Source organism: Danio rerio, chromosome 7 (genome assembly GCF_049306965.1).
Source record: "Danio rerio strain Tuebingen ecotype United States chromosome 7, GRCz12tu, whole genome shotgun sequence".
Taxonomy (NCBI): Eukaryota; Metazoa; Chordata; class Actinopteri; order Cypriniformes; family Danionidae; genus Danio; species Danio rerio.
Genome location: NC_133182.1, coordinates 39,900,717 through 39,914,376, shown reverse-complemented (window position 1 = coordinate 39,914,376; position 13,660 = coordinate 39,900,717). Strand labels below are relative to the sequence as shown.

The 13,660-nt window shown below is 31.6% G+C and overlaps 2 protein-coding genes across 3 annotated transcripts in view; one reads left to right on the top strand and one right to left on the bottom strand.

Annotated features, from left to right (window-relative positions):
- Nucleotides 1-13,660, bottom strand: part of esyt2b (extended synaptotagmin-like protein 2b) — an 860,030-nt gene that overhangs the window by 630,586 nt on the left and 215,784 nt on the right. The gene's annotated exons all lie outside the window — the stretch shown is intronic.
- ptprja (protein tyrosine phosphatase receptor type Ja) overlaps nucleotides 1-13,660 on the top strand; it is a 57,514-nt gene that overhangs the window by 38,690 nt on the left and 5,164 nt on the right. The window contains 13 exon segments of the mRNA NM_001136242.1: nucleotides 1,422-1,661; nucleotides 3,939-4,199; nucleotides 4,953-5,096; nucleotides 5,962-6,160; nucleotides 6,362-6,474; nucleotides 8,939-9,020; nucleotides 9,201-9,248; nucleotides 9,374-9,382; nucleotides 9,582-9,669; nucleotides 10,971-11,061; nucleotides 11,163-11,236; nucleotides 11,317-11,451; nucleotides 11,675-11,791. Coding sequence (NP_001129714.1) covers nucleotides 1,422-1,661; nucleotides 3,939-4,199; nucleotides 4,953-5,096; nucleotides 5,962-6,160; nucleotides 6,362-6,474; nucleotides 8,939-9,020; nucleotides 9,201-9,248; nucleotides 9,374-9,382; nucleotides 9,582-9,669; nucleotides 10,971-11,061; nucleotides 11,163-11,236; nucleotides 11,317-11,451; nucleotides 11,675-11,791 — 1,601 coding nt within the window.

The following is a 13,660-nucleotide window of genomic DNA, read 5'->3' as shown; positions in this document are numbered from 1 at the left end:
TAATGTTTACAATGCAAATCCAATTAGATGCACTTATTTGATAATCAAAGCAAGTCTCCCATATAATATGTCTATTAAAAGACAGAAAATATTCATTTTACAAACTTTATTGTAAATAAAACAAATGAGCATTTTTATATTAATCAGTAATATTACTGAAATTAATTTAAAACTGAATAAATGTACACTTACACACATTTACTTGAGTAAATAAACAGACTCAATGATATGTTAAAAATCTGCAGATTTCTGTGGGCCTACTAATATTTAACAAATGATAACAGTACATAATATTTCACTAGTTATTTTGCAAGATACTAGTATTTACTATTTATATATGCAATATGCAATTTAAAGCCTTAACTAGGTTAATTAGGCAAGTCATTGTACAACAACCTTAAGACAATTTCTTAAGGGGCCTAATAATGTTGATTTTAGCAGTTTTTACATCATTCATTTATTCATTCAAGCCAAACTAAATGAAACATGACTGTCTCCTGAAGAAACATATAATGGGAAGTGAAAATGTTCCTTATTAAACATCACTTTGAAAATATATATATACAAAAAACAAATATTTCACAGAGGGATAATAGTTTTGTCTGGTCCGTTTGTTGAATTTAAGTTACATTGCATCTACATGCCAACTAATTCACATTAGATTATAAGTAGACTTTTAGGTTGAGGTTGGGGTTAAGGTTATAGTGTAAGTTTACATGTACTTGCTAAGTTTCTTATAGTCAGTTAAATGTCTGTTGAAGGAGCATATCAGCAGATATTAAGCAGATAGTCTACTTATACTTAACTTTTCCATCAAAATAAAGTGTTACTTATTATTTGATTATAATATTTCACAACATTACTTGTTGCTGTTTTTATTGATGAAATGATTGCAGCCTTGGTAAACATAAGAGAATTTTTAAAAACATCCTAACTACCTGCAATACAGGTACTACTTAAATAATTACACTGTAAGTACATGTAAAGTACACATTCTACAAAATAAAGTGTAACCCCATAAATGTTGATAATGCATTTCATTTTCATGAAATTGATTTAGCAAAAAAGTCATTTATTTATAGGTCTTATGAAACAGGGAAAGACATTCACACTGTCTCTATAAAAAAATGGAGAAAAGAAGAAAAAAAAACATTTACTTGTGAGTGAATGAGGACTCCCTATAATAGTTCATAGCATTTGCCATTACTATAGATGTATGTTGTTTTATGCCTTTTCTTTTTTCAAAATGCTACTTTTAAAACCGAAACAGCTTCCATAGCATCTATTTATTTTAGTTTGATTAGGAAAGAGTAATATTAGGTTAAGACATAAGTGACATGATTTATATCTTTGTTTTTCTGACATGAAATTGATAGTTGAACTCTCTCTTCTCATCTTTCTCTTTCTGCATCTGTTTTCAGTGCCTGATCCTGTAAAAAACCTCAAAGTTGTTTCCACAACAACAAATACTATCTCTGTAACTTGGAAAATGGTTGACGTCCCAAAGTATGTAGTGAGTGTGAATAATGCAGTAAAAATTACCAGTTCAAACAACATGACCATACACAATCTGCAGCCTTCAACACAATATAACATCAGTGTTCAGAGCAGCACTTTTGACAACACAGAAGGAGAAGCTGTGTGCCTCCAAGATTGCACAGGTTAGTACAAACACTCTATGTCTATGGTAGGGCTGGGCGATTTAGCCTAAAATCAAAATCTCGATGAAATGAACATTTTAACTCGATTATGATTAATGAATGATTATTTTATTTATTATTTTGCCCTTGAAGTTTACTGACATGTTTTGTACAGTAAATATGCTTACATATTACGTGTGAGAGATTTCTGAATGAAGGGGGCATTACTTGATTTTAAAATAACTGAGGGAAACACGATCTACTATTTATGATTATTTATTGAATTTTAAACAACTGAAATAGAAAAACACATTGCCTAAACGAACAGTCACTTTTTTTTTCTTTTAAGAAGTGAAAATAAATAGCTTGTACTTTTGGAAACAAAATAAATTATTTTCTTATATTTTTTATATTAAATATAAATACTCAAATATGTATATAATACTTATATTTTAGATTTTCATATTAAAGTAGAAAATAAGCAGCATCTCTTCTAAATAAAATAAAATATTCGTGTATATCCTGTAAATAATATTTAATAAGTTTTTTTTGCATCTTCTGTAAACAAATATTTTGATGTAAATAATAATTTTAATGTAATGGAAACTATACCGTCTCAAGGCATCACCGGCGCAGTTTGCAATCATCGTCAATGTAGTGCAAAGTAAGGCTCAAGAATGGGTCCATCGTCCTACTTGACCAAAGTAAATTAAAGTAAATTACATATGCAGTCATTTAGCCATTCTAATTATCTGTTCAATGGAAACAATAATATTCACTCCTCAGTTTCACCTCACAAAAGTGTGTTTTCTCATAGGTAAAATATAAATGTGCTAGAGTAAAATATTTCAATGCAACCATATAAATACATAAAATAAAAGGTGTCAACCCATCAACCCTTGAAATAATAAAAAAACAAAAAGTTTTCCAGTTCAACCTAATTCAGACTTGGCAACCCTAGTATTATTATCAATAACATTTGGTCAATTAACACTAATTGGTCAGTACAATTATCACTAAATTTAATTGTATTTGCAACAGTAGGCACCATATTCGCTATATTTATTTATAATAGTCAGCAGTAGCCACTGCTCAAAAACACCACTCTATTAAATACACATGAAACCTTGAAACACAAGTAAGATAAAGTGGTTTAGAAACAATTTTGGGTGGAGAAAAACGTGATCACTTGTCTCACTTTAATTCTCACAAAAAACTTTTACATGAAGCTTATGTGACACTCATGTACAGTACCTGACAAAAGTTTTATCATCAATGCCAGTTGTAAAAGCAACAAATAATAACTTGACTTCTAGTTGACAATTTGGAAAAGTGTCAGAAAGTAGATTTTTCAGATGAATCATCTGTTGAACTGCATCCCAATCATCACAAATGCAGCAGAAGACCTACTGGAACCTGCATGGACCCAAGATTCTCACAGAAATCAGTCAAGTTTGGTGAAGGGAAAATCATGGTTTGGGGTTACATTCAGTATGGAGGTGTGCGAGAGATCTGCAGAGTGGATGGCAACATCAACAGCCTGAGGTGTCAAGACATTTGTGCTGCTCATTACATTACAAACCACAGGAGAGGGCAAATTCTCCAGAAGTATAGCGCTTCTTCTCATACTTCAGCCTCCACATCAAAATTCCTGAAAGCAACAGGCAAGAATGCTCCAGGAATGGAGCATGTCTGGGGTAAGATAAAGGAGGAGGCGTTGAAGATGAATCCACAGAATCTTGATGAACTCTGGGAGTCCTGCAAGAAGGCTTTCTTTGCCATTCCAGATGACTTTATTAATAAGTGATTTGAGTCTTTGCAGAGATGTATGGATGCAGTCCTCCAAGCTCATGGGAGTCATACTCAATATTCATTTTTTTTCCACTGCACCATGACTTTATATTCTATACTGTACATTATTTCTGTTAAGTGACAGGACTTTTGTCTAAGCAAAGTCAGACTTTACTGTCCTAATTAATAAAAAATCAAGGCATGATCATATTTTATTTTGGTAAAAGAAGTATAATCTAGAGGCTTGTGTCTTTTATATTAGCCACTTCTAAAACCAAATGATGAACTAGAGATCAAGTTATAATTTGTTATTCCTTAAACTTTGATAGGCGACAAGACTTTAGTCAAATCGTGTAGTTTTTATTATAATGGTGGTCCTTGATTTGATTGATTGCTCCTTTTTTTTTTTTTTTTTTTTTTAAGTTAGTTAAATTTAATTGTACATGTTGGTCTAAATGTCAGAATAAGGTAGAGTAAAATAGTCATGCTTTGCTTTGCTTTCTGCAGATGCAGCTCCAGTGGAGAATGTGACCTGTGTGGGTCCTAATTTAACCTTGCCAATGCTCAACCTCTTCTGGAACCATCCTCTTGGTGGATACATGAACTTTGAAGTCAATCTGTCTTCTAGCATTTCAGAAAAAACCAAAAATTTAAACTACAACTTCACTGGACTCAAGTACAACAAGACATACAGTGTCACCCTCAGGACCCTCGGCTGTGGGAAGAGCAGCACAGTGAAGAATATCTCCTGTACAACTGGTTTTACAAGTAAGCAGTTATTAAACAGGTATAACCATTTTGATGGTCATTTTAGATAAGAAATCTAAACTAATTTGCACTCACTAGTGATTAATGAGTGCGGGATTATATGTTGAGTGTGTGTTTTAAATCCTTAATTGACGAACAGTGTTTGTACATTTGTATGTATGTGAAGAATAAATGTGTTGTGAGCGAGTAGGGTTAGATCATTGCAATGATTTTAGAAGAATGATGGTTGACTGATGAACCACTGAATATCTGATATGTATGTGTATGTTGTTTTGTACAGTTGTGTAATTTTACTGGTTTATTTTAGTTTTAGTTTACTTTATTTTATTCAGTTTACAGCACAGGCACATTCACACACACACACACACACACACAACTCCATAAACACCAACCTGTCCAGGAGTTACAGGTGGAAATTAACATTAATAATCTGACATCTTGCCTATGATTGAAATAAGTATTTCATAAGTATTGTATTATTGTGTATTGTCTTTATACAAAAACACAAAAAACAACTAAACTAAATATAAAAATTTTGTAATTTGTGGGTGAACTGACCTTTTAATGCTAACTTAAAATAACAGTCCACTTCTACATTCCACTAATATTGTAACGAGAGATAGTTGACATGTAGTGCAGCATTATAATCAACAGAATGTTTAAAGAGGCCATCAAAATAAAGCATAATCATATTTTTTGTTTAAATTTGAGCACATTTCACTTACTGTATGTTATCTTTATTTGTGTTTGTAGACCCTGTTGTGCCCAAAATAACAGCAGCGAGTGTATCCGAGCAGCAGTACAACAAGTTTGCATTGGTTATTCAGTCAGATGCCTTTAATGACTCTAATGGTACTGTGTGCAGTTATGGCTTACTTGTCTCCTCTGGCTCGTTCGGTATGTATAATCTCTTTCGATTTTTAAAGTTTTGTCTTTATGATTTTGTTTAATAATTGAGTAGTGATTTATCAAGTGATTAATTGTAATGAGCATTACAAAGTTTGGTGAGGGAAAGATTTTTTTAGAAAGTTTTTGAAAGAAATTCTCACCACAACTTAAAAAAAAATTCTATTTTAATGTGTTTAAAATGGTTATTTATTTGACATTTTTCAGTGTCATTACTCAAGTCATTTGAAAGGATTCTTTCATAAGTAGACTTAAAAAAATAACATTTATTATTTTTTTCAATATTTCATCAATTAATTGTTTATAAATGTAATTGAAGAAGCATGAATTGAAGAATAAAACAATATGAACAACTTTTAAACTGTAATTATTATTGATTATATTTTATTAGAAAGAATTTAATTAATTTATTTTCAGTTTGGTCTTTATTGATTTTAGCACTTTAAATGTATTATTCGGTTTAGATGTGCTTGTTAATATATAATTATAATATGGGTTGGCTTATCAAATGTATAATAAAAAAGCATAATTGCATTTTACACTGGAAAAAAATGCTTTTGTTACTTTTTTTGTCTGTCAAGTGCAAATACCTTAAATTCTTTAGTCTTGTTTTCAGAAATAAATGTTTTTCTTTTTGACTATTTATTTTACTTACCCCGTTGGTTATTTTTTCTGTTTTAGGGAAACCTACTTAATTTTGCACATATCATTTCTGAAAACAAGACAAAATGCTTTACCTGTCTAGAAAATGCTACTTGATTTAAAATTTTTTAGATAATTTGACTAGAAACAAGTAAAAAGTAAAAAAAAAAAACAAGCTTTTTTGTGTACTAAATAAGATTTTTTTCTTTTGCAGATTGCTTGGACAACAATCAAAATTATAATCAATGCCTCTTAAAAACCTATGATGACTGGAAAGCAAAGCAAAGCGATACATTCCTGGCTGTTGTCAAAACAAATGTGTCTAAAAGTGAGCTGGAAACAATCATCATTGGAGATGGAAGTAAATGGAACAAATACACAAATGGAGAACTAAATGCCAAAGGCACTTACAAGTAAACAAACACACTTCCCATACTCTGCATTTACTTCATTGCTGCATAAATTAAAAGGCATTATAACAGTGTACCGGTTATTTCCATCACTAAACTAAACAGAGCCACTGCTTTATGTTCCTAATGCTGCCTTGCACATCACCTGCACTACTGTCAGAATGTCTTCTGCATTATGTTGTCATGTGTTTGGCTTCCTTGCAGTTTTGCTATCGTCGCTTTCACTCTTCTGGAGGTAAAAGATGGTAAAGTGGATGTATCTAAATCATACTACTCCGTATCTGCGTATCAAAGTGTCACTCTGCCAGAGAACCCAGGTAAAGACTGGGAGACTGTTTCTTAATGTATTCATACCCTGAAAACAATTACACTTTAAACCAACTTTTTAAAAAAAATGACTGCAATTTGCTGCAGCTAAATTTTGTAGTTTTTTTCTCAAAGTAACTTTGGTTCAAACTATAAAATTTATTTCAATCTGCATAAAAATATTTATTCTTCCCAAGGAAAATGAAATACAGTAAGTTAAAGGTAAAATGTTGTTTTTTATAGACCATGATTAATTGAATTACTTTGGATCCAAGTGAAGTTTTAAAATTCAAGTAACGTTTTACTCTGAACCAAACTATGATAAATGCTTATAATGTTATAGGCTATGCTGTTAATAGTTAATTTATTTTAAAAAAAATAGGTAAATTATTTGCTGGTTCTTTCAGTATGAATATTCATGTCATGCAAAGTTATCAAACTCATATTAGAAAAGCATCAAAAACTGAAAGCACATAACAGTAACTTTTTTTTCCATGTGGTCACATGACAGTTGGGTTAAAATTAAAATACTAAAGAAAAGCTATTGTTTTAGAGTTTACCTAGGCACTTTGTTTTTTGTCTAAAGGCAAATTTAATAAAGATTATAATCAGAAACCATATTTTTTCATTTTCATCCAATATAATAATGTACTCCGGGTGCTCCAGTGTCCCCCACAGTCCAAAGACATGCAGTACAGGTGAATTGGGTAGGCTAAATTGTCCGTAGTGTATGAGTGTGTGTGAATGTGTGTGGATGTCTCCCAGAGATGGGTTGCGACTGGAAGGGCATCCGCTGCGTAAAAACTTGCTGGATAAGTTGGCGGTTCATTCCGCTGTGGCGACCCCAGATTAATAAAGGGACTAAGCCGACAAGAAAATGAATGAATAAATGAATGCATAATAATGTACTTTGAATGAAAGACAGTACTTTGACTTTTTAAGTGTATAACACTTTTTTCCTCACATTTTAACAGTAACTCATCTCTGCTAATATTACTTAATCTATTTCAAACACCCAGAATTACAAAGCAATGTATCTTAAATCTACTGTATTTGGCATTGCTTCTCAAGCAAACGACAAACTGCAGGAAATTTGGTCCTTTTTTTTACCTTTTTTGTGGTCATCTCTATTAATTCCTTAAATCAAAGTTTTACTTGATTCAGCTTCAGACTGTGGAAAAAATGTTGCATTGAAATATAATAGTCTGTAAAATGATTTTATGTGTGAATGTTGCGGCATCAAAAAGAAAAAGGAGCTTATAATAACACTGAGCATGACTTGAGAGTGGCATTATCAAGCCAACAACCTTGTTTTTAAAAGATGTGTGTACTACAAAACAGGCTCATTGCAGCCATTAAAATAGCTAATATTCATTTTTGTCACAGTAGTTTGTTGTTTTTGAATGCAGTTTGGAAAATGAGAAACGCTTTCATATTCTAAGTTTCTGAATTTGATGTCATCAGAGGCAAACTGCAAACAAAATTAATATTATTATTTACTATATTCTAAAGTTTTAATGTGGTGATTTAATGTCATGTCTTTAAAATGTGCTGTTTTTTCAATATATCTGAACAGGTAAACTTGGAGCCCTAGTTTATTAGTATTTTGTTTGCGATATTAGGGACAGGTGGGCTTGGAACCTTTCTCCTCCTCCTAAGTGTGTAACAAATGTTTTGAGAAAGTTTGAGAAACACTGGGTTATGGCAAAATCATTTTCATTCAGAGTAAACAATCAGATTAATCACTGTCTGACTTTTTTTATTAGCAGACAGCAGCATATTTTTTCGGTTAAAAAATCTCACATGGTTAAAAACAATGGCACGTCAAGTTAGTCTGCACAGCCTGCCTATTGAGTGCCCTTGATCTATGTATGTATACATGAACTATATACTCGTAGTTGTGCACTAAATAAAATTGAATGCCTCTCAAATCACCTTCATCCCCTATTCATGAACTTCAACAGATCTTCCTGATAATATCAACATACTTAACATGCACAGCGTTGTTGCTATGCAGATGGCTGATTAGATATTTGTGTTAAGATATTTGCAGTTTAACAGGTCAAACCAATACTTTAAGTCAGTGGTTGCCAAAGTGAGGGTCATGAGACACTCACATACATTTAAAATAAAAGCCAAGACTGAACATAGAAGACTATCTCCAAGTTGAGGCCTCCAAAATTAAACCCAGAATAGTCTTGTGCTGTGAACATTGTGGGGTATAATATTAAATAAAAAAAATGAATAATGACTATAAAAAATATATGGTTGTTAGACTGTTCCACTTTTCTTGTGTTGTCAATAAGCTCATTTACATAGACCATACTGGTGTGAGTGCACTGTTGTGTGCAATGTTTTTTTTATGTTTATACAGCACTGGAATTGGTATTTTGGGGGTTGTACGCTGAAAAGTTTGGGAACCCCTGCTTTTTTTGGATATCTTTAATGAGTGTTTTTGTTTTCTCCATCTCGTAGTGGTAATAGGAGGAGCAGCTGCAGGAGTTGGTGTTACTGTTATCATTGTTGTAATCATCATTGGGATAGTGGCTTGTACACGGTAAGACTTCTTATAGATATCTACTATAGATGCTTGTGGTGTTCAGTTTAGTGTTAGAGATGCTGGATTTAAAGGATATTTGTTTGTAAAGATATTTATTTCTAGATTACATCATTCTTTGTATGTTTGATTTTATGTCAGTGGCATTTAGATAATTACATTTATGCTTTAATACCATAGGAAGAAAAGAAAAGAAGTTTCTAACAGTGTTCCTATCCACTCTTTAAGGTAAGTAGATTGGTAAACTTCAACAGGCATGATACACATTGAAAAAAATGAACCTTTAATAATGTAACCTCTTTTTTTGTTTGTTTGTTTGTTTGTTTGTTTGTTTGTTTGCTTGTTTCTTACAGAAACAAAGTGTAAGTATTTATACATTTTTGTTTAAATATTCATGAATTAATTTAATATTATTGCTTGTCTTAAATATAATAAATATTGTGTCATAAGGGTTTTCTATATATAGAAAAGCACATTTATTGCTGTATTAGTGTTCTATGCTTTTCTAATATACTATATAAATGCATATTTTCTATGATATGTAATTTACTGCTACCACAGGAGTGATCCGATAAAGGTGGAAGATTATGAGGCTTACTATAAGAGACAAAGAGCTGATTCTTTCTGTGGATTTGCTGAAGAATTTGAGGTGATTATATACAGTGGGTGACACTTCAAAATAACCACTTCATGTAGTGCCGCGGCGGTATTAAGGGATTGAGAACATGTTTTTAGGTGTGACAGCAGTTTGCAACTATGACACCAGGGGGCACAATGGAATGGGATGCAAACAGACAGAAATATATAGTAGCTGTAAATACCCTGCTGCTTGTAAATGAAGATGAAGTAACGAAATAAAGCATTAAAATTCCTCCATTAACCATCAAAAACTTGTTAAGCTTTATTATATTTGTAAACTTGAGTGTAATGGGGATTCTTTTTGGAAATTAAAACTAAATAAATAAAAGATGACTTAAATAAAAGTACAAACATACATAAATAAATAAAGCAGTGTTTTAGCCTAATAGAGAGACGTACAGTGTTTATTTTATAGTGATAGGACTTAGACAGTCAATAAATAAGCTTTTTCATTTACAGTTTACATTTACACTATCATTACTCTTTGTTGATTATATCTTACTATCAAATTTTATGTCTTAATTATTGTACATAAATCATAAACTAATAATTATATAGGCCTAAATAATTATTTATTTAAAGACATTACAAGCAAAACATGGAGAAATGATCCGGCACATGGTCTAAAGGGTTCTTAAGTTGAATGCTACTTCATCAAAAGCATAAAAATAAATTGATCATTAAATCACTAAAGTTACAATAAAAAAATAATTTTGCCGCAGGACATAAATTAACTCCCGCAAGTTTATTTTAATAATTTAGTTTCAGTTCAGTTTTTTTTTTTAAAAGTCATGTTCTCCTTCAAATTATATATATATATATATATATATATATATATATATATATATATATATATATATATATATATATATATATATATATATATATATAACTTTTTAACTATTAATGGCTCTCAGTTTTTTGTGTTTTAATTTCAATTTTAGTCACTTTGCACATGCATGTGAAATATAATGTGTGCATAAAAGCATAAAAAAGAAAAAGCAGTCAAAAGTTATAGGTAATTCATCAAAATTAGCTAGATTAAATTTATTATTTATATTAAATAATAATAATATATACTTTTGTTATGACAATTTTAAGACCACTGTTGCCTTTGTTTCATTTGCTCTGATTATTTTTGTCCTTTGAATAGAGAAATGTAACGTGCACTTACATGACTTCTTGAATCATTTTACACTGAATCAATTGCTTCATTACACATTTAAAATGTACTTTCTATAAAAATAATAAACTCCAATTCTTAAAAGATAGACTGTTTTAAATGAACTTGAATTTACTGTCTGTTTGTAGGATCTAAGGCCGGTTGGGATAAATCAATCAAAGACTGTTGCTGTGTTTCCTGAAAACAAAGCCAAGAATCGATATAATAATGTGCTGCCATGTAAGAACCTCAGTTTCTTCCTTTAAGCAATTTCAGAATACTGCGTTCCCTTCACATCTAGTAAATTAACATGTATTTGTCGCTCTCTGTATTCTGAACAGACGATTCTTCTCGTGTCAAGCTCTCTGTTCTCAGCAGCCCATTTGATGACTACATCAATGCCAACTACATGCCGGTAGGAAGTGAAAATACACAGAAAAAAAATGACTTTCAGCTTTTTACTTAACTGATGCACTAACTGTGTGATATTTCCAGGGTTACATTACAAAGAAGGAGTTTATCGCAGCACAAGGTCCATTGCCCGGCACTGTTAATGACTTCTGGAGGCTGATCTGGGAGAAGAATGTGCACACTATTGTCATGCTCACCAAATGCAATGAACAAGGCCGGGTACAGTTAACATTCATTACTCGCTTTATTCGTGATCTCCCCAGTCAGAGTCTTTTTATTTGGTGGGGGAGGGGGTGGGTGAGATTATAGGCTACTTATTAGTAAGCTTTACCACTGTATATTCACTATTTAGAGCATCATTCAATCCTAAACATTGTTGATACCTACTTTTATTGTATGTTGAATTTAAACGAATGCTGCTGTAATGTTCTGTCGCTCTCAGGTAAAATGTGAGGAATACTGGCCAGCAGAGATGAAGACTTTTAGCAATCTGACAGTGACAACAATTTCTGATATCCCATTGGAGGATTGGACTTTACGTGACTTTGAAGTGAAAAATGTAAGTTTGAATTGTTATTATTAATACTGACTGAGCCAGGCTGCCATTTGAACAAACAATCAATTTATTACACAATTATGAATGTTAACATGAACATGCTGTTACATAAATTGCACAACTTTCTATATATTTATGTTTGAACATTACTTTAAAACAATATAAATCATGCATGCATAAGAAATTTTAAAAAAAAAAGTTATTTTAATGGGTAATTTATTCGGAGTACATTATGGGTCAGTTTACTAACAGCTTGTGCCTGAGGTAACTCTTATTTTCCCATTAAAAACATAGCATCAGCATTTACAGAAAACATACTACAAAAAAGCATATGAAAAGGTATAGAGAGTTGTTTTTGTTGCATACATATTAATAGGAGTGTATCTAAAAATAATAATAATAATAATAATAATAATAATAATAATAATAATAATAATAATAATAATAATAATAATAGTAATAATAACAATAATAATGCATTTTAATTGTAATGTCCACTGAAAAAAATGATTTCTTTAAAATTGTTGCAAACAATTTATATGGGCTGATTTAGTGTAAAATAAATTTAATGTTCAACTTAATTTGCTAGTTTAAATTCAGCTCAAATAAATTGTTTACAACCACTTAACAAATTGAGAAAATCCAAGGCATCATCTTTAAATCTTTTTTTTTCCAGTGTGCTTTTTTTTTAAACCAAATATGCTAAAGTAAATCTAAACAGAAAAAAACAGCTCAAAAATAGAAAATCAATTAAAAACAAGTCTGAATATGTGTCTTCAAAAGCTTAAATTAATTATTTAAAGTTGGTGGGTTTCATTAGTTTGGGCCTTTGAAAGAAAGAGAAGTCTTGAGTTTATCTGGAGACTGAGAACTTAACAGGAAGTGCCTAGTAAATGAGGAGTTTTTATAAATATAGCAAACAAATGTGATTTAAAAGATATTCAGGTGCAGTTCCATGTATTGCATTATATGTTAAAAGTGATAGGAACTTTAAAATCAATCCTAACACTGAGAGAAAGCACAAGTGTATTGTGTTTCAATGGAGAAGAACAAGTAAGGGCTCGAGCAACAAAAATCTGAATGTACTGTAACCTGTTAAGAGATTTAGTTAGAAGGCCAGAAAATAAGACATTGCAGTAATGCAATCCAGGTGTAATGAAGGCGTGCAAGCTTTTTGAATCAGAGAAAGTAGCAAAAGATCTGAGTCGTTTATTATTCTTAGGACTATTTCAAAATTAGTTTTATACATTGTGCATCAAAAGTTAGTTGACGATCAAAGATGACACCTACTGTAGATGTCGCACCTGTGCAGAAGGATGCATTGTGCTGGAATCAACAGCCAAACTCATGCTGTCAGCCTTAGAAGTGGCTGCCACTGTGCCAATTGTTATTTCAGTCTTTGATCCATTCAGTTTAAGAAAATTACACCGCACCCATTTCCTGATCTCTTTTAGACATTCACACATTGAAGATAGTGTGCTATGTAAATTTGAGCAAGTGGTGATGTAAATCTGGGTATCTTCCATAAAGCAGTGGTGCATAAGGCCATATTTTTGAAGATCTGCCCAAATGGTAACATATATATGCTAAACAGGATTGGGCCCAATACTAAACCTTGAGGAACTCCCAATCAAACAGGCACAATACCTAATAAAAACTTTCCCTGGCTACCAAACTGGACATGATTTGTTAAGTATAACTGAAACCAGGCAGAAACTATTCCAGAGATATGCAGCCGGCTAGACTGCCTGTTTTACAAAAGAAAGTGGCTTATGCTGTTAAAGCAGTAGTGAAATTTAACAAGACCAATTTACTGCTAATCCCAGAGTCAGCTACAGTAAGAAGATCATTTACAAGCCTCACTAAAGCAGT